Below are 23,438 nucleotides of genomic sequence, written 5' to 3' on the forward strand. Positions count from 1 at the left end.
TATTCCGATCGAGTGAATTAATCATATCAATATCGAGTCACATAAAAAAGAGAATAGGATAACTATACAAATATACAATAAAACAAGTTGACAAGTTTGTATATTGAAAGATTATGTTTATATTCCAAAATTTGTTAGCCAATTACAGAGTTTGTGTTTATCAAACTTTTATATTCCAACGGTGAAATATATCAAAATCGTATATCCACCTATGTGTACGCTACTCATAGCGGTGAGCACAAAGATGGACACAGTTGGTGGACGCATATAAAAAATATGTGTGTTTGTGTGTGTGTGTGTGTGTTTTTTTTTTTTTTTTTTGGGTATTTATCCAAATTTTTTTTGAATGAGATCGAAGTTCTCAGCTTTATACCATGCAGAAGTGGAAAATCAGCACTTTCCATGTTAATCTTCGTGAATTGAAACGCCACACAATTTTTCTCAACAAGAAAAACTGAACCTCTCGTGACATGAATGTGTATGGCACGAAAAGTTTCGACTCAACAATGAAACTTAACCTTTATTCGAGTAAATAACAAAATATATATTAATATGTTGTAGGGACGAGAGTACTTCAAACGAATCTAGCCAGCCTTGTACTATAAGGGCTGATCATGTAGCTGCATCCGCCGTTTTCCATTGGTCCTATGATAAGTCCGATCAATGAGTGGAGCTTGCGCGGGTCAGGCGATTCATGAATCCATTGGCACTACTTGTTTATTAACCTTAATTAAGTGACGTTGTCACTTGTGCATTTGAGTGGACGAACATGACATGTCAAAAGATTTTCTCCTAACCAAGAGACAGGTCACCTTGGAAGAATTAGCATGCGCGTTGTCAAGGCTGGACAGCACAAAATCTGGTCTATGGAGAGCGAGATTAAGATGTTCTTCGCCCACCGGCGTTTCCGTAGCATCCAACAAGACGTGCCACGAGTTACGATGCGCTTCTGAAATCCAATGCATCGAACATCGGGCCCCATTCACTTCAGCTGGGTAAGAAAAAAGTCCCTTAGGTGTGCTTTTACATTTCCTTCGGAAGTAATGGCTCAGCTGTGATCCCTTTATCCTCAAATTCAACCAAGTTTCTGGTGCCAAGATTACTCTTGATTCCTTGTAGCTTGCGAATTCCCTTACACTATCGGCTTCTTCTTCAATAACAGTGAGATAAAAGTTCCCCTTGAAAAACGGGTAACTTTCTCCAACCAACATCATCGCATCCTTGTAGTTTTGCGTGAAGAGAACTAGATATTCATCATCCGGTAATCCGCAATGTTTAAGAACCTTGTTTCGTGCTTGAATTTCAGGGATTGAAATGAAGCTCCCTAGGAATGATGATTTCTTGGTGAGGATGCTAAGCAATCTTGATGGCTCCAGCTGCGTGTTTTCAAGATCGGCGAGGCTGCTTCCATTAAAGGAAGGCGTAAATGAATCTCGGGAAACAACTCCTCTAGGCGATTTTCGCTTGTCAACGGGTTGGGATTCGATGAGATTTTCTTTGACACAGAGATCATAAAGGTCGGTTTTTTCTCCACCTTCTACGAGGGCATTCGAGTATTCAGGATATTTCGCGATAACATATTGTTCCACATACTGCATTTCTGCTGGAGTTATCGGTCCTGACCATCTGAGGTCCAGACCATGGAGTGTTGAAATGGCTTCTGCAACTATATGCGCCGGAATAACTCCATGTTTCTTCTGTTTCATTTCAACAAAAAAAATAGATGAACTGATTAATTCTGATAGAACGAGTAGATAAAAAGGGGTGAATTCAAGTATTTCAATTGGTGAATGATCAGACATTTTTCCCTGACAAATCATAATTCTTTCTGCAGAGGTCTTACCTTAATAACCATACTGCTCGGTCTGGCATTTTCTGTTGGCGATTTCGAAACGAAACCGAATAACGATTTTCTCATGTCTTCTTCCTTAGTTCCCTGATTCATAAAAGTCAAAAGACATACAAATCAATATTTTTATTCTCTCTAGGATCATAGCAGAGATAATTCTCACCTTCATCTTCTGTGATAGACCTGCGCTCTTTTCTGCATCCTTCGCCATTAATGTTTGAAATGTTTCCCAACCCATAAACCTACGACTTCGAATCCGATGTCGAGTAGACCAGAATTCAGAAAAAAGAAAAACCAAATAAAAATGAATCACCAGGTATCTACTCTCAAATCAGCAGCATGAAAGCAGACACAGGTAGCTGCTCGAAACGAGCAAATTTCATGAAAAAAAAAATCCATCGAAACTTCGTATGCTAGTAGATGATCACACTGCTAGCAAACGACGCAGATAAAAATCAAGAAAGTTTTTCGTAAACACTGTTATTGTTTGCTGATAGAGACCCAGGTTTAAAAATCAGAACGACAATAACAATATTTTCTTGAATGAGAACTATTTCAGTTTCAGCAGACAACCATGGTTTATTATTTGTTTGGCATGCACAGTGACGTCACCTGGTTTTTTTTATTTATTAGTTTTGTAATGCCTAAGTTTGAACGATTGGATCGATCCAGTGATGTTAAGTGTTAGTAATTGTATGTTTTTTATAAATATTTGGAAAGGGATAACTATGTTTAGTATAACATTAAACGATAGCATTTGATTTAAAAATCTTGAGACAAAAATGATTCTGTTAAAAAATAGTACAAGAATCATTTATGAGTAGCTCTCTTGTGAGATGGTCTCACGAATCTTTATTTGTGAGACGAGTCAATCCTACCGATATTCACAATAAAAAATAATACTCTTAGCATAAAAGTAATATTTTTTCATGAATTACCCAAATAAAAGACTCGTCTCACAAAATACGACGAGACCGTCTTACACAGGTTTTTGCCATCGTTACCTGTATCTTATTTTCAACTGTTCACTATATTTTTAAACACTATCCGCTTCTGATTTTTGCCAAACTTTTTTATAATTTATAAATATAATCTTTAAAACCAGAAGCTATTGTTGCAAACAACAGTAGGAAAATTCATATCTATTATTGGATGAAATGAAAAATAGAATATTCGTGTCTCTATCAACATGGGAAAGTCCCCAAGAAGAGGAATAGTTCCGGCATTGAAATTTTCAAGTGCGACCATTTTAAAAAAATAAACCTTTTTCTTTAGTTATGAGGAAGATTGACCAAGTCAAAAGAACCAATCAATATAATTCTTTAATCTATTGACTCTCCATTTTCTTTTCTTTTGTTATTACTATTTTGTGATTTGACTTCGTATTTCAGATGTTTTAATATTTACTCTAATATTTAGGGAAACTTTTGTACGTATAATGAAGACGTTGCTATACGATGAAGCATTTGCAAAAATAAAAATAAAAATAAAATAAGATAAGATATTTTATAATTTTAATTAATTATTATTATATGGTATGAATGATTCATGATACAAAAGTCGATACAATCGAGGAGGCGTTTCATTTGTATTTATGACGAAGTTTCCTAAATTTAGCATATGCTGCTTTTTGGAACATCATATTATTTTTGGACAAAAATTCATGTTAGACGATATCACGGGTCGTATTTCATAAGACAGGATCTTTATTTGAATCATCCATAAAAAAATATTACTTTTTATGCTAAGAATATTACTTTTTATTGTGAATATCGATAGAGTTGACCCATCTCACGGATAAAGATTCGTGAGACCATCTCACAACAGACATTACTCTTATTTTTTACTAGACATGGAAGTATTTATTTTTTTGACTACCAGAGATTAATTAATTAAATAATTCTTCATTTTTTTTTTCTCATTCTTCACAGGACTTCTCCACTCACCACATTTCTACCCAAATTGACCTGTATGTATATGCCTGGGGCATGGATTTATCACTGTTATTTTTCAATTTCTAATATATATATTATTTTTGTACAACGGTAATTATTTTTTTAAAATAAAAAATATTCAAATAGGGTATTTGAAGTCATTAAATATATAGGATACAATAAATTTCCTAAATTTAGGAAAAAGACTTCATAATTTCACCCTAGATTAGGATATTACCCTAAGACTACATTTAAAAGTTGACATTTCTCCTTACATATGGTATCCATGAAAAAAATGTGTACCCCAACCTAAGGATGACATCTCATTTCTCGCTTGAGATCGTGACTTCTTGATCATCAGCTACAAAAGTTTGCACATAGATAGTAGTTGCAAACGGTGATTTGAAATAGGAAACATATAATCCAACAAATTGACAAAAGAATGATCCAATAATTTCAACAAAACTTGGTTTGACAATCATGGATCAAACTGAAGAATTGTGAAGTTTCAGAGCAAGCGTAAGAATTACAAAGACAAATAAAATTCACTCACATGACTCGCGCTTGATGAGCGGAAGTAAAGAATCATCGGTATAGCAAGAAAACTATTCCTTCAGCCACGGCTCTTGAACTGGCGACCATTCGCATAGCTCTCCTTCTTTGAACCAAAGAGCTGCAGAAGAGAAATCCAACATGAAAATAGTTGCCATAGGTGCTAGATACAAAAGGGTTTTTGCAACACAAACATTAGATGTAAGATTTCATGCCATAGGCAAACCTGCCAGTTTATCTGAGCAGCCTACAATTCAACTATTTAAATCATTACTTGAAATTACGTATATTTATTCTTATGCAATAAAGAATGGATCCTTTCCACTTCATTCAGGTTGATTCATAGGGAGATTCTAGCTCCTCCTGTTAAGCCTCATTCATCATTATGAATATCGACATATGACCAATAATGCACATCCTTTATTTCGACAACTTAGAACTCATTTAACTTTTCCACTGACATTTGGTATTGCTCAGAATCTCACATGATGAGTTTCTGCCACAAACAATCCATTTGCCATATGAATATAAATCAAAATACAAACTAACAGCCTTCGTAATTCAACATTCATGATAGACAACGGTAGGATAAATGATAAGCGGTAGAACCATATATAGATTCCACTTCTGTTTAATTCAAAACTAAAGAGAGATAAAAAAAACACTAACTACTGATAACAGCATACAAGTTTGATAATAATTATTTACGTTGAAATTAAAGTAAAAATTAAGATGGTACCAACTAACCAAGAGTTTAAGGTGAGAAACTCATGATAAAACAACTATAAGAACTAGAAAATAACTAATGATAATTGCATCTTCCTCACAATCGGAAGAAACTGTGTTCAAAATCCACAATTCTACATGTGTATAACACACAGGTTGGATATAGATGACATTACAGCCACTTTCTACTTAGAAATTTCAGCAAAAAGTTACATTGAAAGATCAAGTTTTCACATTCAAACCTTCAGCAAAACAAGGACTTGAATAATCACATTGAGATAAAGTGAATGGAGTGGGTAGATTTACCTATTTCGCGTTTTCCGTTCTCGGGACTGTCACTTCCATGAATTACATTCCTGCCAATTCATTGATCAACAGTTCAATAGCTAAAAGATAGAAAAAGAAAACAAGAATCTTGTCTATTGCCAAAGGAATTCTATTTCACAGAGTTACCTTCCAGTTTGAACTGCGAGGTCTCCTCTAATTGTGCCTGGTTCAGCATTAAGAGGATTTGTCGCACCAATTAACTTTCGGGCTGATGCAACAACACCAACTCCTTCCCATGCCTGGCCAAAATTGTTCAAGCCACAACAGTCAAGTACCCGCAAAGGAAGTATATTACTTTACAAAAGTACGAGTTTAAAGATCATGAATGAGACAAATCATACCATACAAACAACAGGACCAGAAGTAATGTAGTCGATAAGTTTAGGGAAAAACGGCTTTGACTGTAGATCCTTGTAATGTTCCTAGTCACCGATATTAGAATACGCAGAAAAGGCACAACCAATTAGTCACTTCTCCAAGACTATGAAGCCCGCCAAATCACATACACAAATATGTTGGAAACTGATACAATACTTGTTTCAAGTAAGTTTGCATTATGAAGCATGGACAGCAAACCGGGTGGGATGGAAGTAGTTGCACACTCTAAGAAAAATATTTAATCATAATGCATAATTTTCAACATATATGTTTTCCCAAAACATGAGGTGTTGAACCTCAACTTACGCCTGACTGTACAACTAGCAACATTGAACTAAAGTTCATAAAACAGACCTGTGCCAATTCTTTGGGACATTGAAAGAGCTTCAATCCAGTTAACTGAAAACCCTTCCTCTCAAACCTGGAAATTATCTCTCCAACCTACAGAAGTCGAAATGAAACCTCACTTCACAAGAATCGCTCGCAAATAAATTTCAATAAATAAACAAACTTTGTGACTAATTCAACAACATTGATGCACGTAATGTTAAAAAGTTCAACATTAAAGGAAAAGGAAAAAGAAATCTAAAAAGCCTGACCCAAAACAAAAACCACCTCAAACATATCACTTTTTCGAAAAAAATCCACAAAAAACCAAACTCCATGAAAATTTCATAAACGCAAATAAAGGTTAAACATTTCAGACTTTTGCAAAAGATAGAAATCTTACAAGCCCTCGTTGAACCCCATCCGGCTTAATCATTATATAAGTCTCCTCCACTTCCTGTACAGAAACAATGAAGAAAAACCCCAAAAAAGAAAGAGGTAAAAAATCCCAAGAAATTGAACAAAGTAAATTCAAGAACATTGAAGCGTACACATACCAACGAAGCCACCAAGTGAGGAAGAAAGACACGGGTTTTGTGGGATTTCTTGGATGCATAGTGACAAGACGAGGAACAGGCAAAAAGATGGGATTTTGGTCGGAACACTGCGAGGTGGGCGGTTTGCAGGTGGGTTGATGCGCAGGAAAAGCGTACATGTCTTGCGGTTGGTGAGGTACGTAGAGATGAAACATAGGGAGTTGCAGCAGCTCCTCCGCAGACCATGGCTACACAATCCATGTCAACCGAGTTCTGTTCCCGAGTCACACTCACACCAACTTCCCGTTTTCGAGTATTCGCAGCTTTCAGCCCAAAACTTTTCACCTTATTGCACATTAATACCCAGGACCAGACAGCGGGCCGGGTTTCGACTTTCGACAGGTGTTGGTTAGTTTTCAATCGATCCTACACACATCTTGGTTTCCACTTGAATATAATTTATATATACTTAGCAACGTTTGGTTACTAGGATGAGATTAATAATTACAAGATAATAAAAGAGATAAGAAAGTTTATTACATGGATATTTAGTACAAGGGTTTAAAGTGAGTTTATGTTTGGTTCTATTTATTCAGTCCGGATAAATACTAGTACAATATTTAATTTTCCATATTTACCCCTAAAAAATACATATCACGCTTCCTTTCTCTTTGACTCCAAGGACAGATCTACCCAACTACTCTCTCACGCAATGCTGTTATTTCGCCTTTCGTAGATTAGAAATCCCCGATCTATATCAGAAAAAGATATGTGAAAGGAATTCAAGGTGATGTGTTGCAAATTGTTCCTCTATTTTTTTTTAATTTCGGAATTTTTCAAATTCGCAAGAAGAACGAAAGTATTTAACCCTTCGTTGTTTTTCGTTAATTTTGATGTCTTCGTGTGTTTGAGAAGTAAAATATGCAGGTCTGTAGACCGTTGATTTATCGAAGTACAACGTGCAAGGTTGGGTTGAAGGAAAAATCTAAGGACGAAATAATTGAAGCCTGTGTGAAAGTATATAAGATGGTGATTTTATTTTTCTTTGAATAATTTGTTTCTGGCTCCAAGTTAATGATTTGAATAAGCATTTTTTTGTTCAAATGTCAGATACATTTTTCAATTATTGTACTCCATTTGCTATCTAAAATTGAGTAAATTTTTTCCTAGGTCAATTTTTCGTTATAAAATTGTAATATATGTTGTGTTAAATGCAGACCAAAACATACGTCGTGTTCGCCGGAAGGAAGATTGGAGTGTACGATAGATGGCCTGAGGCCAATGCCCAAGTTAATCGTTTTCCTGGTGCTTGTTACAAAGGTTACGACAGTAGAGAAGCTGCCGAGGAAGCCTTTAATTTGTCCGTGAAACAGCCGGTTCAGGTTCCAGATTTGAATGAGTCCAGTAGCTCTGCGTCTACTACAGCTAAACGTAGTGTTCCGAGAACAAATGAAAGTAAGAAATTAGTTGATCTACTGAAGGAATTATCGGATTTAGGTCGTGAGAATCGCAACATAGGTATGAAAATGGAGAAGTTATCCGAGGATATTGGAAAGTTATTGAAGGATTTGGAAATTAATTCTGTTCCATAGATAATTCTGTAGACTAAGCTTAGTTCGTATGTTATCAATTCTTGTTTCAATGTTAATTGTAATCTTCAATTGCCATGTTTCAAACAAAATTTCAAACTAACATATATGTCCAAGTGTTGCCTACTGCACCTTCTTCTCTACATGTCGAACAAATACAATTCATTGTGGCACACAAAGTTCTCTGCTGCAGGTATTACCACTCTTCTCTGTAGTTATAATTTGTTGTGTAAATTATTTTGCGTAGGTTGTTTCTTAATTTTAGGTGTAGAAATAAGTAAATTATGTTCTGTGCTTATTAATTTAGTTGGTACATCATTTCTATACTCACCAATTTATTTTGGTAAACTGTGTTCTTTACTTATCTACTGTTGTTAAAAACAGTTAAGTAGGTGTGACCTTTAAGAAGTGAAAATAAGTGAAAAAAACTTAATTGAGTGCTTTCGTGTTGCAGTGTATTAATTATTGGTACAGTCTTGCTTTCTTAACATTTGGTAGGTGTTGACCTACTAAATATTTGCATCATTAAAATATCTAAGAAATGCAGCTTATTGAATACAAGTAGTTGGACAAATTTAGTGAATAAATCTTTGTTGTTATAAATATGAAGCATGCTTATCATGATATTATGGAAAACTAGACATAGTACGTGGGTTCTTTATGTGGTGCACAATGTCTTCACGTTATGAAAATTGCTCCGAAGAAACCGTGAGCAGCAAGTACCATGTACCTGTAATTGATCTCGTTTCTGATGATGAAAACTTTATATGCAGTGAAAAGGAAGTAGCTGATACTGAGCCAAAGTTCTTAACTGCTGAGCAACTTCGAGTTGTTTACAAAAACGGTAGGAAGAAGCAGAAGTTGTGTCACACAGCTGTCGTGCATGATTCCGTCCGTAAATTTCATGCTCCTGAGACGAATGATGCTGTGAATTTGAACATAGGAATCAACATGAATTCAAAGGAAAAGCAGACCAAATCACACGACCAAACATCGAAGAAGGTTGCTGTTGTTGAGCTGTCATCAGATGATTCCAGTGCTTAAATGTTTATTACAGCGTTATGGGGAGTTATAGCACCACCCTTTTGTTGTTTTGACCGAGTAAGTTACAGTATGATGATGTACTGTGTATTTTGGTTAAATGTTGGTACAAGTGTGTACTCGGTTGTCTTCTTTGTACACATTATATGTTATATGTATTTCATGTTCATGTATGTATAAGTCGTAGGTATGGTGCAGCATTTTCGAATTCTTTTTGTAGGGCAATATAGTTGTATGTAAATGACCAATTCCATTGTTAAATGACTTGTGTTTTTGTTGTACAACACATCCTTAAATTCCTCACCTCAGAAATGTTCAACTTTCAATTTTAGTCATTGGACTTACAGTACTGAACGAGGATATCTTGCTACGAAAATTAATTGTATGTTAAACAATTTTGCACTTTAATACAAGGGCATGTAATACAAGTCATTTGAAAATTTATTTAGAAGTGCACAAGTGTATGTAATACACGGATAGTGCACAAGGGTATGTAATAGAAGTCATTACAAGTAAAACTGGAATTAAAAATCAGAATTAAGGGTAGTGCACAAGGGTATGTAATACAAGTCATTACAAGGAATTTGCAATACAAGAAAGTAGAGCATATACGAAATTGAATATAGTTTTAACTTGATCATTTTTTTTTTATCAAAAACGAGTGTCAGCTCTTGCCAAAATACCAGATTACAAAATCGACATTCATCGACCATTACGAAAACTAAGTTCTAACTGGTCACAAATTCAAAAACCATTGTTCCAAAACAAACATAAATCTTCAAGCGCTAGTCACCACGCAACAACCTCTTAACCAAGCAAATTCTTCCACGCTCGCCAAGTCTTTTGAATAATGCCAAGTCGTTATGGTTGTTGAACAATAACTTAGCTGCAGCAACTTGTTCATCTTCTGAAAGGTCGGTAAGACCCTGCAATGCATCCAAAACGGTATCTTGAACATCAGAAATTTTGTTGTCCGCGGAAATTTGCTTGATCAATTGTGACATCGTGTCTTTCGTGATGTGAGCGAGGTTGTTGAATTGCTTCGACTATTGATTCATCATGCTCGCTCGTGTGCTTCATTTTCTTACTTTTCGAAGATGTACCTGCATTTTTTTAGACGTTGGTGTATGCATCTCAGATAGTGAATCATCAGCACCATCGAAAGGGATAAATGTACGAGTCTCGCCAATGAACTCTTCGTTCGGAATTTCTTCGCCAAGTTTCAGAACTTGTTGTAACGCATTCTCAAAATTCTTTGAATGCTCCCCAGTAGCTCGATCGTTTCCTAAAATTTCACTCCAATTATTGAAATGCATCCACTGCTTATGCCGCATTGCTCTAAAACTTGGGTCATGCTGCATCAATCATCAAGTGAAGGAGTAATCAATAGACTTTCTAAAGTTTCGAGATTACAAATACCTATTAATTCCAACAAACAATGTATATATTTCTTTTCCAAAATTTCACCATTTTCTTTCACGATCCAGACATACTTTTGTCCAAAGGTCAAAGTACTATACAATACATACCTTCACAATTGATTCCCAAGTCTCGTCTGTAGCATCGATCGTGTTATCAGTATCATTCCAACCAACACCACTCTTGGATAACAACGTCACCAAAGTACTATATGTTTTCTTCCATACATGTATTTTAGAATTTATGTGAGGATTCCCACGTATATTTGTTCCTGGAATTGCTGTCTACATTGCATTCTCCAACAAAGTCAAGTAACCCGCTTTAAAACCATTCTCACTTTTCCAACCCTTTGTCATTACTTCTTTGAGCGACTATATTAAGACATCTTCTTCACGGCCACTCCAACTTCGCCGTGTCTTGTCCGGTTTCTTGTACCTCGCACTGCGGCTACCAGAAGTTGCTACACTGTCCATGAGTAGAAGAAAGCTAAGTGGAGTATTTCTGTCATGAAACGAACATCATAAGTACATAAGAGTACTCATTGAGAAACTAAAAATGGTAAAAACCAAAAAAAATGCCAAAATGTAACATTAAAAGATTTAAGCTGCATATACAATGTCATCGAGTGAAAGTTCCGTCAATTACACTCATTGCTCTGAAAACAACTACAACATCAGATTTAGAAAAACAAAAAAAAAAAGATGTGCAACCCCAGACAATGACATATTACAAGAAAGAATAGCGAATTGTAGGTGTTCCACATGGACATTGCGCACAGATCTCGCCAATTAACCCACTCGTTCGACGCCTCAAAACTGTTTATATACTCATTCTGTGTATCAGTGAATGGGACTGCCGACTTCTTCTTCGTTTTCCTCTAAAGGATCATCGGGCATTTGGTTACGGATGAAATTATGTAATAGAATGCAAGCAAGAATTATTTGGTTTTGAACATGCAAGGGGTAGAACGAAGGACTTCGAAGAATAGCCCATCTCTTTTTCAACAAACCAAATGCTCTTTCAATAATGTTTCTTGCTTGTGAATGCCTTCAATTGAATAACTCCTTATGATCTTGTGGGGCGGATGCACGATTGCCCCAAGCATCCTTATGATATCTTACTCGTCTGTACGGAGTCAAAAAACCCTCGACATTAGCGTAACCATTGTCAGAAAGATAATAACAACCTGCACAACGGTTAAATATCAAATAAGAATTCTCTGGGACAAGATTCATGGTAAATGTTCGCAGAACTAAAAAATAGACACAAGTAGACAACAAACTTATTCACACATAACCTCTAGGAACCTTGAATGCATCATCCCGAGTTAATGCATCTCTTAAAACCCTGGCGTCAGCGGCAGATCCCTCCCATCCAGTAAGAGCATAAATGAAGTTCATATTTCTATCACAAACCCCCAACACATTAACCGCAATATTTCCTTTTCTTGTTCTATATTTGGCTTTGTCTATGGCACGAACATGTACTCCGATATGAGTTCCATCCAACACACCAAGACAACCCTTTCACAACAATGAAACGAGGTAAATAATTCTTAGACAATACTGAATTTAATTAGAAATAAGTTGATCGACAACTAAAAAACCAACCAATTTTGTAACAGAGTAATACCTCAAACCATTTCCAAGGATCGCTGTCACAATTCGCATCGACAGGGGTAGGCTTCACAAGAATTAACGTATGCAACTTCAACAACGCACGCATAACTTCATGAAAATGTGCGCTCACTGTCTGTCCACTACGCATGTAATCATGACTGGTTACCCGATTTTTCTTGTGGTGTGCCAATATAGACAAAAACATTGCAACCTTCTCTTGGACGCGGACATATCGAGAATCTGTTAGTCCTCATAAATGCATTAAAAGATAGCACAACCTTCCGAATGCGTTTCGGTTCATTCTCAAGTTCAACACGCATTGAACATCCCCCGCATCAATAATCATATTCAAATGGCTAAATTGAGCATTGATTCTTTGTGTCATGCTGTACGAAACAGGTCTGGTACGAGTGACACGACGTCGATGGGCAACCATTCTCGTACGTGGTCGGATTAGAAGACACAACATCAATACATTTGTAAACAACAGTTGTTTTACCATTAGAACCAGTAGAAGGTTTCTACGTTTCATGTTCATCTTGCCACAACCCTCAACAAACGACAAGACATTAATATTCAGCCGCACAAAAAAAGAAGACTAATGAAAATTTAAAAAAAACACAGACACTAAAGGGAATCGTGTTTGCAAGTTCGCACTTTGTGGGATATGAGAAATCGTGTGCGTTTTATTACAATGAAATAAAACGAATATATGCATTTTCGAAAACTAATGTATTATCACTAAAGACTTTTGAATGCACGATTGAAACCTCAAATGTTGTATTGCACTTAAAAGTCGGTGATGGAAGTCAATAGTTACATCCGAAAACGAAGAAGAATTGATTAATTTGTAAAACAAATCAGTCGCTGAGAAATTTAACAAATTTTTCTTGAAGTAGATTATTTACCTGCTGACAGTAGGTCGTTGACAAACTACTTGCGAGACTCCGAACAGGATTTCAGTAGACGATATGTAGTAAACCACAATCAAGAACGAAGGCGGCCATTTTCAATCGAAGAGAAGAAATAAGTGAGAAATGGGAATCCACGTTGTTTAGGTAGGGCGAAGGGTAATCTTGGAAAAGAGACAAGCTTTCTGATCTACTGTAGAAATATGGACTAAGAATACCTTCGTGACTTTGGGATTTAATTCCTTCATTTTCACGTTTCTACAGTGCCTCAATCCCGGGCCCATGGTTATACCAATTGGTCTAAAAATGAACCAAACACTTGACTAAAAGTGTTATCCTACGTTAATCCCAAGTACCAAACGTGGCATTAGTGGGTTATGTAATTTTTGGTGTTTTGAAATGGTATTCAGCTAGATTAGAGGAATTTTTCTCCCTCTTCGGGATCGTCTATCTTTTTTAAAAAAATTAATATTTGCATTGGTTTAGAGTTAAATTAGGAGAGCTATGAATATAAATTTTGTTTAATTAACATCAAAAGATTGTATAGATACATTTGTAAGAGTAATAGTGTAAGTCGAAAGAAGAAGATAAAATGATTGAAAAGTAAATTAACAGGGAAATATTATACCTCCTCCATAAGGCCATGAAACAATCGGCCTAAAAGTTAGACAAAGAATGAAAGAATGTGAATATTCTTGTTTCTAACTACAACCACACTTTCTATGCACACCAAACCAATTCCAAATTTTTTATAAGGTCCTGAAGATGTCATTATCAATTCAGGATTTTGTCTTATTTTTAGGAATTTCTAAACTTTTAAGACAGTTTTAGTCGCATATATATTAAGATCATTGTTTTATTTTATGTGAGATCACTATCAATCCCACTTTTGCAGATAAAAAAAAGAAATGGGGTGAATGATTCTATGCTAACTGGAGAGTGATGATATTCATTGTCTGAATTAATTGTTATTGGATCATAAAATATACACCAAATGTATATTTTATGATCCAACAATAATTAATAAACAGAAAATGTATCAGCTCGGAGCATAGAATCGGTCGAAACTGTTACTCAGCATTTCCAGCAAGAAGCAGCCACAATAGGCTTAGATTTCCAACCAAGCACGAGGGAACCCTTTTCCTCCACAATGGTGTAACCATCAGAAATATTGATGTTATTGAGCCATTGCTTGGCTTGTGACAGCATTTTCGAAGGGTACGGCTGGAATCCGGCCCGGCTCATCCTCCGGCGCCATTGGTCAACTCTCTCGTGCCTCTCGACCCTAGCAAGCCCTTCACAGCTCACGATATTCTTGATTTCGTCAGCGAAGTAAAATTGCTCCATTTTGGCTCGTTTAGTGTCATATTTTGGTAGCATGGCATCGAGGGAGTCGAATATAGCTGAGTAATAGTGTAGTGCCTCCATAAATCTGCCCAAAAAGAATGGTCCATTGTGGCTCGAGTCCTGCTCGACTAGTACTAGTACCTTTGGCGACAGCACGTGGATATTTTTTAGAACCGAGTTCAACGCGCCACGGCTCTCTTTAACCACCGAGTGCAGCTTGAAGACACTGTTCACCACAAGAACCTCGCCCGGATACACCACAATGTCTTTTGGATCTAGGTTCTCCAAGGTGCTCTCCACAATGGAGAAGTCCAAATTTAGCCCTAGGCTCTGTGCATATGTCTCGAGCTGGTCTCCGATGGCTCGAAACTTGTCAACACATAGTCCGACTCCGGTGATCCGGAGCCGAGGCGGTGGGCCAGAGCGGTTGGCAAGGCTATGAATCAAGCCATGCCATTGGTAACCATGTGGTAGACCAAGTGACATCCCCAAGTCCACCACATGAACTAAACTCTCTCCCTCAAAGGCTTCCAAAATCGAGGCATTCGCAATAAAGTGACCGAACTGAAAATACGGCAGATTCTCATAAACTAGGCGCAACGCCTCTTCCTTTTTGTCTGATAAAGCATCTGTCACGTTCATTTTTGGAACAACAAAGCCCACGGTGCCAAGGGGTTGAACCAGAGCCAGTCTATCGGCAAGCCCCTGCACAAAACAGGACGCCACGCGTTGGAAAGAAGTACCGAATACCAATGCATTAACCCGAAGTTCGGATAGCAAAAATGAGGCGTGCGATTTGTCACGGCAAGCAACGGCCTCAGCACAAGAAATGAGCTGCTGGAGTAGCTTCATACCATCACCATTGCCCTCTCCTTCCACGGCTCCTCCATCCTCAGCATTGCCAATGGCTGCTGCCGCTTCCTCCACCGCCTCAGCCACAAGGAATCGTTGATTGTACATCTTTATATGATCTCGGAAGTGAGGCCTCGGCACGCTGCTCAGACTACTCGCGCTATTAGTACGAGGAATACTCCCATTGCTGCAAATGCTGCTAGAGCTGCTGTCAGTGAAATTGCCTAAACTTGCTGTCCTTTTCAGCCTCTTGAAATCATTGCTCTCATCGTACAAGCTAGGAAGCCAGGCTTCAGCATCCGCATTGTCCAAAATTGGCAATGCAGCAGCATAATTTCTTCGATCATCACATGAATAGTCTTGATCAGGCAAGAAAATGTAAGCCATTTATTTAACCAAGGAAAAACCACTCTCTATATATATTCTCTAGTGCTTGATCTCTAGCAAGACTCTTGAAAGAACCACTTAACCAAAGAAAGCAGCTTATATAGAAAAAAGGGACGTGATTTTCTTGTTTGAAGCGAATTACAAAGTTTTTTGTCGCTAAACATGAATCCAAAATTTCAAGGGAATAACACGGTTTTAATGATTGTCTCCTGCCAGGAAGAAAATTCACAAAATAATCAGCATTGATCAATTGTATTGAATCCGGGTTTTCTATATTTAATAATCTGCTCCATTGTTTTAGTACTCACAAGTATGTCTTTGGAATCTTGTTCGTTGGTCATCGTCTTCCAATGTAGGAGGCTTACCACATCTAGCTAGCATGAACAATTAATTATTAATATTATATCATTAAGAAAGCGACCTCGTGTCAAAAATGTGGTTAGAAATAGAAGTTAAAAATAAGTAAATAAATATTTGGGGAGGTTAAAAGATTTCCCTCAGACAGTAAAATTTAATTTTTATATGAAATTAATAATAAGTGTATATAAATGACGATGCCCTTCTGGATTTTTCATATTGGATTGTTCATTTGGTATCATATTCGGCATAGCATATTTTATTGGCAAACGGTTGGCCATCATAAACATATAATTTGTTGATGGTTTTTATTATTATTATAATATAAAAAACAATGAATCCCATTCTTTTTCCCAAAAAACCAACACACTTTTTTTAACATATCCAAATAAATCAATCCCCTTACTTCTCATACTTCTTATATACGCTCAGTGTTTACCAACTCTGGAAAATAAGTTTATAAAGTACTTTTTTTAGAGATAGCAACTTAGGAATTTAGCCCCAACAATGTAAAGTTTGATTTGGCGACGGATTTGCTCACTGTATCTCTCAAACAAACAATTTTCTTCAAAAAAACATTAAAAAAAGGGTGCGAATTCCATAGTTTTTCACAGATGAAAAAACAAACAAAAATAAATCTTGGGCCCGTCTATATAGGATGTTTCTTGAAAACCATTAAAAAAAGGGGACGACGTCCATAGTTTTTTACACAGATGAATACACACAAAAAAAATATTAGGCCCCGTCTGTACAGGATGGTAGAACACCAGATAAATTGCAATGGTTAATTCATTGTCTCGTATATTTGTTACCTCCCAAAAATGCTTCTGAAAAGGCCACGTCTCTCGGTTCCTTTGTGATCTTTAACTGTAACATATCCGCAATAAATTTAAATTTTCTTTAGCAGACATATTTCCAGAAGACTATAAGATATTATATGATAAGCTTCAGCTCAGTATGCAAGAAAAACTAAAATATCTCACGCGTAGCACAGTACACTCATGTACAAATATACGTAAGATTTTAAAAATATCACCTTTTTGCCTCCCAGCACGGTAAAGAGCTTCTTCAGCAATGGGTCTCCACTGCTCGGCACATGAATAGTTTATTCCGAGCCCAACACTAAGTCCTCTCAGTAAATGCACTGTACGAAGAACAGAGAATAGTTCTCCTGGGAAACTCTAAACATCACCCACCACAACACAGTGGAAATTAGTCCTGAACGAATCACTTACTTTTCACAGCATTAAACAGTATCAAATGCCACACTATTTGATAAAGTTAGAGGAGATATTTGACAAAAAACCAGTATACGGAGTCAAAAATTTATTCCAGTTTCAAGACTAGCGCTTACATGTTGCAAACTTCAATATAGTTTTGGTTTCACTTCAGCACAACAACATTTCCTTGACCAAAAAGAAATTTCTTTACCTAAAGAACTTGATGGTTGTAATGTGTATATCTAAAATATAAGGTTTGAAGAAAAAACATAAAAGCCAAAAGATTTTATGCAATAATAAGTTCCACAATTTACTAAATGTTGAAGATTCACCTCAAGTAATGCAGGAAATTAGAAATAAGATCTTTTATGGGAAAAAGGCACTTTTTGGGTTGAGATGGTTGTAAGATTCAGTACTGGAGCCCCTAAAGATTAAAAACCATACCTGAACGGCGATTTTTTTTATCGAAGATCCTTCCGAGAAAGGTTGTAGCACTGTCACACCCGGTGGTAGCTTTGTGTCAAACATTGTTTGGGCCAACCTAAGCAATTCCTTTTGCTCATCCGGACAGTTGCTCAAGGTGTTTATGCCAAGCTCCCTAATGTCGGAATAGCACATTAAATATACCAAAAGATTTTGACTCTAAATATAAGGGGACGATCTTATTTTGACTTTAAATATAAGGGGACAATCTCTCTCACATTAACACAGGTACTATTTTACTGATATCATGCGTCCAACCTTAAATACTGCCAGTACCAAGGGTGTGCTATTAAGGTACATTAGTGCTCTTCAGGACAGAATAACTCTATATATTTCCCAAATATCTGTCAAAAATTTATATTTAGTTGACCTACAATCAAAATCGCAGTTCTATCCTCAAAAGGATTCTGTTGTGATTCTCATAAATGTGAGGAAGAAACACTCATGAGGAAAGATAATTTGATGCGCTGTCTGGTATTTTTTCTTCAAATAGCATGCCAATTGTGTCCATTTGTTCTAAATATATGAGATAAATACGAATGTGTATACTCAGACAGCATTATCAAATTATTGTCTTTTGCAGCAGATAAAATACTCGAGCAAAAAAGGATCGGTATATTACCATGTCTACTTTGTTAAAGGTTTGAGTTATATTTAGACATAACCAACATACCCACATCCAAACAAACTCCCAAGACAGATAATACAGTTAGGACTGTAACTTGACTGAGAGGACTGGGGACAATAGGATGCGCCAAATCGTTAAAGGTGGTTTTTGACATTAAAAAACCTCAGGAGAGCGTATAAACTACGATTTGCTTTCATTTCTTTTCTTTATTTTTTTTTTTTGTATCTTTCTAGCTGTTGAGTATGCATGATCTTCATGGCACAGCTTAAGCTCATAACCCTGTCGCACACCACTTTTGAATGTCATATTAACTTAAGAATCTGCGTAAAAATCATGATAGATGCATCTAAAAACACAAAGCAGCACCTGTAGCTCTCTGATGCCCCAGTAGGATCGTTATCTGCTATTGCTAGCACCAATCTAGCATATCCTAGCCTCAATGCATCAGGAAGATCCTTCACTTGTCCATAATCAAGCAAAGCAACCTGATTTGCAAGACACAAACCATCAATTAATTAAAGAACTAAGATGAGGAAACTAACTTGAGAAACTATGCAAGATATAATAGACGATATTGTAATGACACTTGCCTCAGAACCTCTACAAATCAATATATTCCCAGGGTGAGGATCCGCGTGAAAGAAACCACTCCCCAATATCATCTGTCCATAAATAAGTGTCAAACTTTTAAGGATGTTCCTGCATTTTAAGATCACTCAATGTGAAGATAACAAATAATACTACCGACTCCTACATCGGAAAGACAAGGTGAAAAAAAATAGGGAAACATTAAATATTTATTATATTAGGTTTTGATCTCTTATACTTCTTTTTATTTGCCAAAATACCTTTAAGAATAAGATATATTAACTTTTGATATCCGGAGACATACATAATTAATTGAAACCCACACACAATATGAGGAGTAATCAGTATATATAGAGCGAGAGAGAAAGAGGTAAGGGCTTGTCTTAATCCCACTACTCAGCTGTGGTTTTTTCTTTGAGAAAAAACATAAATGATTAACCAAGGATATCATACTCTCTAGGATGATGTAGGGGCTTACTGCTTTGCTGCTGCTGCCACCTTACCAGAAGGATTTAGGCCTCTTTTTGCTATCTCATCACCGAGCTTCATGATTGGGATTCCATCGATGTATTCCATCACTAAAACACGCCTATGAAGAGGAGTAGACAAGTTAGTACTCTATATACATCAGTATCGGATTACTCTTTTGATTATTAGCAAATTGCTGGGTCATGATCATAGCCTGAGAAGAAATTTGAATTGTTTGACTTTTTAAATATTGGGTCACGGTAGAAAAAAATAATGTTATGCCCAAAATCCAAATTAGGAATGATGAATCATAAATGAAGACTATGAGTTCATATATTAGGGATGTAAACAATTTTTAGTGTTTTAGATTCAGTTAGCCTTGAATTGTAAGAGGGCTTGATTATTTTCGGTTTAGTTTATTACTGAACATTTACAGAAAGCAACAATCTGAACTATACCTCGTGACCAAGCCTCGAATGACACGTGGGATTTGAACAGGGGACTTCTTGTTATTTTCATAAAGGAAACACCGAATTCTATCCATAGCATCAGCTTCCCTCAAAAAGTCAAACTCATATCCAATCTTAAAAACAAATGCAAAAATGAAAACCAACATTAGTCAACAACATAAAAAATAACACAACAGATATAACTAGTTTTATTTAGAAAGAAAACGATGTCCAAGTTAGCAATTGCTGCATATCAGAACTACACTTTTTAATCTAGGATTCAGACACTCAAGATATAGAAAGCAGATTCAGATAGCGAAGTTACAAACTAGAAAAGCTGTAAAACAGGTCACTCATAAAACTCTAGCAACAAAATTGATAACAAATTGGGAACCGCGGAAAGAAAAAGGAAAACAAAAATATGGATTAGAATGACAGCAGGCAGCATACGAGGAGCCACTGTCAATTATAAAAAGCAAGTTATATGACAATTCAACGCAGTTTATTTTCACCAATGGCCCGTACAGATCTAAAAGATGGGAAGAAATGAAATCTCTGAAGATGCGAAAGAACCAACAAAGAATATTATAGACATACTGTAACTCATTCTCTTTTCTTGTCCAGTTTTACAGAATATGATTGTCTCAAATAAATATGACAAAACAAAGAACATCAAAAAATTAATTTGACTGATAGAAAAAAAAAAGTCAAAAAGGTTATCCAGCAAAAGGTATATTAGCAGAAAAGTAAGACAAGATACCTGTTTCTCCATTTCCTTGGTTACGGAATACAAATCGAACTTTATATCTGTCTTTTGCATGTACAGTGCAAAAGCTTGCATGTTGTGAATATCAGTCATCATCAAACTATGAACGCCTGGATGTTGCACCTATGTGATGAGATTATTATAGCTTTACACACACATCAAGACTGCGAGAAAACAGAAAAGTGCTCTTACCTTCACAACAATATCACTCTTTTCACCTTTGAGCCGTGCTCGGTGAACCTAGATGATAAATGAACGAGTGGAGCACAGTATTAGTGTTAAGCAACAATACCCATCCATAAAATGTCAAAATAACTAGAAAGGAGTGAAAATAACATTAGTAAACAGTAAAATCCTAATGAATTGAACATTTGCACAACATCTAAAACAAGCCGATTGTAGTATATTTTCTAATCAACACACTGTTCTTTTAAATTTTAAAATAATCAAGTAATTTTAAAATAATGCATTCCGACAAAATATCAGATCTCCAATGAAACATGAACTTCATCAGAAAGCACAATTATACTCTAATCTATATGTTCCAATTCAACAACTGAAACTACACTGACGTCTAAACACATGTCCAGAAATGTTTTCTGGAAGTACCAGAAAGGTATCCAACCAACACCAAAGATTCTCTTAGACACGGCATAATTCTCTAGAATTTCATGTTGGACCTGAGACCTTTTATTCCAAATCTTCATAATGTTTAGAATAAGCTAGACTTAGCATCAAGTAAAGGTGAAAAGGTGGAATTGACTGCATAAAAGCCTGAAATGACAAATCTTAAGAATAAGAAAAAGTGGAAAGCACTTGTTTCTGCAACTTTTCATGAGACCATGAATTTTATTTGCGAGATTTAATGCTACAGACGGAATGGATCTGAATGGCCAAGAAAAAAGACGGTATTAGTTAAGGCTTTCCTATTATATGTGCCTTGGATTGAATACAAATTCACAAAGGCTGAGCAAATAGAATCTATCTTCAACCAAAGTCCTCACAGAAAAGTACCTGTGCAATTGATGCGGAACCAAGGGGGTTAACATCAAATCTTTCAAACAGTTCATCCATGCTTTGGCCCAACTCCTCCTCAAGCACAGCCTTGACCACATTGTATTGTGTTGCAGGAGCCTGATCACACAGTGTGACTAACCTTCTCACCCAAGCAGCTGGTGCCAAGTCAGGCTTACCAATTACTTGTGCAACCTAATTCACACCCAAAAACTAAATAAATTCAACCTCCATAAAAATAGTTAGTCCAAAATTGGTTCACAGCCAAGATGCCAAATATTTAAACAATGAGAATGCCATAAGAGTGGAAATCCAGTCTTCATTATAATAATCGAGTACAAGTACCGGTAGGAAGAACACGAGTCAGGAGCAATAGAGATAAAAAAAAATGAGAGGGCTCATCTCCATTTATAGTTCTTATGAAAATTATGTTACCCCATGAACTCTATGAATTCGAATGATAATCAAGAACCCACTAAGGAATCAAGTTAAAAGAACAGAACCTTTGGGAATTGACGTAAATAACCACAAGATCGGTACTAAAAATACCTTGAGAAAAAACCCGCCAAGCTCAGCGCACATGTTATATATCTTGTCAGCAGCTAACTCGTGTTGCTTCTCCCACAAAGCCTCCCGTCTCTCTGCATTTTTCTCGAAATTTACTCGAAGTTGAAACACCTAAACGTGTAGACATTGTGTTCTTTCAGTTCAATAATTCCTTTAATATTCAAACAAAGTACGCACGTACTACACACCTTGTAACCAGTATAGATATCAGCGACTCGAATCCAAAATTCCCACGAACGTTGCAACGGTCTGAAGCGAGCAGAAAACTTCTCTTGAAATTCCTTCACATCGATATGAAGCATGATGCTTCAGTGCTATGTAGCTGAGACCCGTTTCAAAATTCGCTTAAAAAAGTGATCTTGGTGTCGACTAGAATGTCTTTCCTGGATATAATTCGGATGCTGAGTAATGCGTGAAAAACTACGTGATGAGATTTTCAGAATTGGTGAAACGTAAAATTTGGGGCAGAGAAGGAAGAGACGAACAAAATGAAAGGCGTGGCTGCGTGCTGAGATAGTGGGCTTTGGACAACCCAAAGGCAGAAAGAAACATGGATCGAAATTCGTATCTTATCATCGTTCCAAAAGTAAGGCCATCTAATTCCGAGAGGAACGTACAGAACAAAACACGACAAAAGTATGTGAAACAAAATAGAGAGCTCTTACATTAAATTAATGGTTTATTCTCAAAAAGTTTTGTTTTAATTCAGACTGGCTTAGCTTCATCCATTTTTTATGTAGCTAATTCAACGGTGATGTCAAGAAATTTGCTACTGCTCTCGGGTCTCGATGGGTTACAAAAAGTTTGATAACTAAAATGTGGTACAAATTCGGAATTCGATCTTATCCGTTCCGTCTCATATTAATATCTTGATATATGTGTCATTTTCGTATCCTGGTTTTGGATACGCCACTCATTTTACTTGTGATAAATGCTCATAAGCGTATTGGGCCTCGTTTTCAAGTGACATTCGTATGGGCCTGACATAAGCCCACTAATCACTTAGGGCTCCTCCTTCAGATGCCACCTCCTACGCACGTATATATCATTTGAAAGCACTGAAACTCTCCCCCAATTTTAAATGTTCATAATCGTATTGGGCCT

General features: G+C 36.4%; 6 protein-coding genes across 9 annotated transcripts; 1 reads left to right on the forward strand and 5 right to left on the reverse strand.

Annotated features, from left to right (window-relative positions):
• Positions 1 to 432: 432 nt before the first annotated feature.
• On the reverse strand, positions 433 to 2,701 carry LOC142541410 (uncharacterized). Its single transcript, XM_075647944.1, has 3 exons — positions 2,013 to 2,701; positions 1,844 to 1,936; positions 433 to 1,697 (listed from the first exon to the last, which is right to left on the reverse strand). Exons 1-3 carry the CDS (start codon positions 2,085 to 2,087, stop codon positions 744 to 746), a joined length of 1,122 nt encoding a protein of 373 aa, XP_075504059.1. The 5' UTR covers positions 2,088 to 2,701; the 3' UTR covers positions 433 to 743.
• Positions 2,702 to 4,186: 1,485 nt separating this feature from the next.
• Positions 4,187 to 7,055, reverse strand: LOC142542373 (nucleoside diphosphate kinase 2, chloroplastic). Its single transcript, XM_075648976.1, has 7 exons — positions 6,651 to 7,055; positions 6,497 to 6,550; positions 6,121 to 6,207; positions 5,730 to 5,810; positions 5,515 to 5,627; positions 5,368 to 5,417; positions 4,187 to 4,456 (listed from the first exon to the last, which is right to left on the reverse strand). Exons 1-7 carry the CDS (start codon positions 6,984 to 6,986, stop codon positions 4,389 to 4,391), a joined length of 789 nt encoding a protein of 262 aa, XP_075505091.1. The 5' UTR covers positions 6,987 to 7,055; the 3' UTR covers positions 4,187 to 4,388.
• Positions 7,056 to 7,495: 440 nt separating this feature from the next.
• On the forward strand, positions 7,496 to 8,406 carry LOC142541411 (uncharacterized). 2 transcript variants are annotated; one of them, XM_075647945.1, is made up of 2 exons: positions 7,496 to 7,658; positions 7,847 to 8,406. In XM_075647945.1, exons 1-2 carry the CDS (start codon positions 7,551 to 7,553, stop codon positions 8,219 to 8,221), a joined length of 483 nt encoding a protein of 160 aa, XP_075504060.1. In that variant the 5' UTR covers positions 7,496 to 7,550; the 3' UTR covers positions 8,222 to 8,406. The 2 variants fall into 2 exon arrangements, with proteins under 2 accessions (XP_075504060.1, XP_075504061.1); XM_075647946.1 differs by having other exon boundaries at positions 7,496 to 7,646.
• Positions 8,407 to 10,391: 1,985 nt separating this feature from the next.
• On the reverse strand, positions 10,392 to 13,547 carry LOC142542376 (uncharacterized). Its single transcript, XM_075648982.1, has 4 exons — positions 12,311 to 13,547; positions 11,976 to 12,201; positions 10,789 to 11,864; positions 10,392 to 10,614 (listed from the first exon to the last, which is right to left on the reverse strand). Exons 1-3 carry the CDS (start codon positions 12,500 to 12,502, stop codon positions 11,728 to 11,730), a joined length of 555 nt encoding a protein of 184 aa, XP_075505097.1. The 5' UTR covers positions 12,503 to 13,547; the 3' UTR covers positions 10,392 to 10,614; positions 10,789 to 11,727.
• A 378-nt stretch (positions 13,548 to 13,925) lies between these two features.
• Positions 13,926 to 16,659, reverse strand: LOC142542374 (GRAS family protein RAD1-like). Its single transcript, XM_075648977.1, has 2 exons — positions 16,103 to 16,659; positions 13,926 to 16,003 (listed from the first exon to the last, which is right to left on the reverse strand). Exon 2 carries the CDS (start codon positions 15,792 to 15,794, stop codon positions 14,283 to 14,285), a length of 1,512 nt encoding a protein of 503 aa, XP_075505092.1. The 5' UTR covers positions 15,795 to 16,003; positions 16,103 to 16,659; the 3' UTR covers positions 13,926 to 14,282.
• A 123-nt stretch (positions 16,660 to 16,782) lies between these two features.
• Positions 16,783 to 23,117, reverse strand: LOC142542375 (uncharacterized). 3 transcript variants are annotated; one of them, XM_075648979.1, is made up of 12 exons: positions 22,523 to 23,111; positions 22,317 to 22,408; positions 21,768 to 21,962; positions 20,946 to 20,993; positions 20,748 to 20,876; positions 19,997 to 20,121; positions 19,549 to 19,659; positions 19,073 to 19,181; positions 18,849 to 18,967; positions 17,816 to 17,969; positions 17,188 to 17,332; positions 16,783 to 17,018 (listed from the first exon to the last, which is right to left on the reverse strand). In XM_075648979.1, the coding sequence occupies exons 2-12, from the start codon at positions 22,347 to 22,349 to the stop codon at positions 16,960 to 16,962; spliced, it is 1,227 nt and encodes a 408-aa protein (XP_075505094.1). In that variant the 5' UTR covers positions 22,350 to 22,408; positions 22,523 to 23,111; the 3' UTR covers positions 16,783 to 16,959. The 3 variants fall into 3 exon arrangements, with proteins under 3 accessions (XP_075505094.1, XP_075505093.1, XP_075505096.1); XM_075648978.1 differs by having other exon boundaries at positions 22,317 to 22,445; XM_075648981.1 differs by lacking the exons at positions 16,783 to 17,018; positions 17,188 to 17,332; positions 17,816 to 17,969 and adding an exon at positions 17,976 to 18,761 and having other exon boundaries at positions 22,317 to 22,445; positions 22,523 to 23,117.
• Between the last annotated feature and the right edge of the window lie 321 nt (positions 23,118 to 23,438).

Source organism: Primulina tabacum, chromosome 4 (assembly GCF_025594145.1).
Source record: "Primulina tabacum isolate GXHZ01 chromosome 4, ASM2559414v2, whole genome shotgun sequence".
Lineage (NCBI taxonomy): Eukaryota > Viridiplantae > Streptophyta > Magnoliopsida > Lamiales > Gesneriaceae > Primulina > Primulina tabacum.

What these genes read in the sequence shown, in the direction of transcription:
- LOC142541410 (XM_075647944.1), bottom strand. Translation starts at nt 2,087, where the DNA reads ATGGGTTGGGAAACATTTCAAACATTAATGGCGAAGGATGCAGAAAAG. An exon ending in GTCTATCACAGAAGATGAAG is followed by an intron (nt 1,937 to 2,012) that starts GTGAGAATTATC and finishes TTTATGAATCAG; the next exon opens with GGAACTAAGGAAGAAGACAT. An exon ending in CGAGCAGTATGGTTATTAAG is followed by an intron (nt 1,698 to 1,843) that starts GTAAGACCTCTG and finishes GAAATGAAACAG; the next exon opens with AAGAAACATGGAGTTATTCC.
- LOC142542373 (XM_075648976.1), bottom strand. Translation starts at nt 6,986, where the DNA reads ATGTGCAATAAGGTGAAAAGTTTTGGGCTGAAAGCTGCGAATACTCGA. An exon ending in GTCCCAAAGAATTGGCACAG is followed by an intron (nt 5,811 to 6,120) that starts GTCTGTTTTATG and finishes ATCGGTGACTAG; the next exon opens with GAACATTACAAGGATCTACA. An exon ending in CTCGCAGTTCAAACTGGAAG is followed by an intron (nt 5,418 to 5,514) that starts GTAACTCTGTGA and finishes ATGAATTGGCAG; the next exon opens with GAATGTAATTCATGGAAGTG.
- LOC142541411 (XM_075647945.1), top strand. Translation starts at nt 7,551, where the DNA reads ATGCAGGTCTGTAGACCGTTGATTTATCGAAGTACAACGTGCAAGGTT. An exon ending in GTGTGAAAGTATATAAGATG is followed by an intron (nt 7,659 to 7,846) that starts GTGATTTTATTT and finishes TGTTAAATGCAG; the next exon opens with ACCAAAACATACGTCGTGTT.
- LOC142542376 (XM_075648982.1), bottom strand. Translation starts at nt 12,502, where the DNA reads ATGTTTTTGTCTATATTGGCACACCACAAGAAAAATCGGGTAACCAGT. An exon ending in ATCCTTGGAAATGGTTTGAG is followed by an intron (nt 12,202 to 12,310) that starts GTATTACTCTGT and finishes TTGTTGTGAAAG; the next exon opens with GGTTGTCTTGGTGTGTTGGA. An exon ending in TGCATTCAAGGTTCCTAGAG is followed by an intron (nt 11,865 to 11,975) that starts GTTATGTGTGAA and finishes ACCGTTGTGCAG; the next exon opens with GTTGTTATTATCTTTCTGAC.
- LOC142542374 (XM_075648977.1), bottom strand. Translation starts at nt 15,794, where the DNA reads ATGGCTTACATTTTCTTGCCTGATCAAGACTATTCATGTGATGATCGA.
- LOC142542375 (XM_075648978.1), bottom strand. Translation starts at nt 22,636, where the DNA reads ATGCTTCATATCGATGTGAAGGAATTTCAAGAGAAGTTTTCTGCTCGC. An exon ending in GTTCCGCATCAATTGCACAG is followed by an intron (nt 20,994 to 21,767) that starts GTACTTTTCTGT and finishes TTTATCATCTAG; the next exon opens with GTTCACCGAGCACGGCTCAA. An exon ending in TAAAAAAAATCGCCGTTCAG is followed by an intron (nt 17,333 to 17,815) that starts GTATGGTTTTTA and finishes GGTGATGTTTAG; the next exon opens with AGTTTCCCAGGAGAACTATT.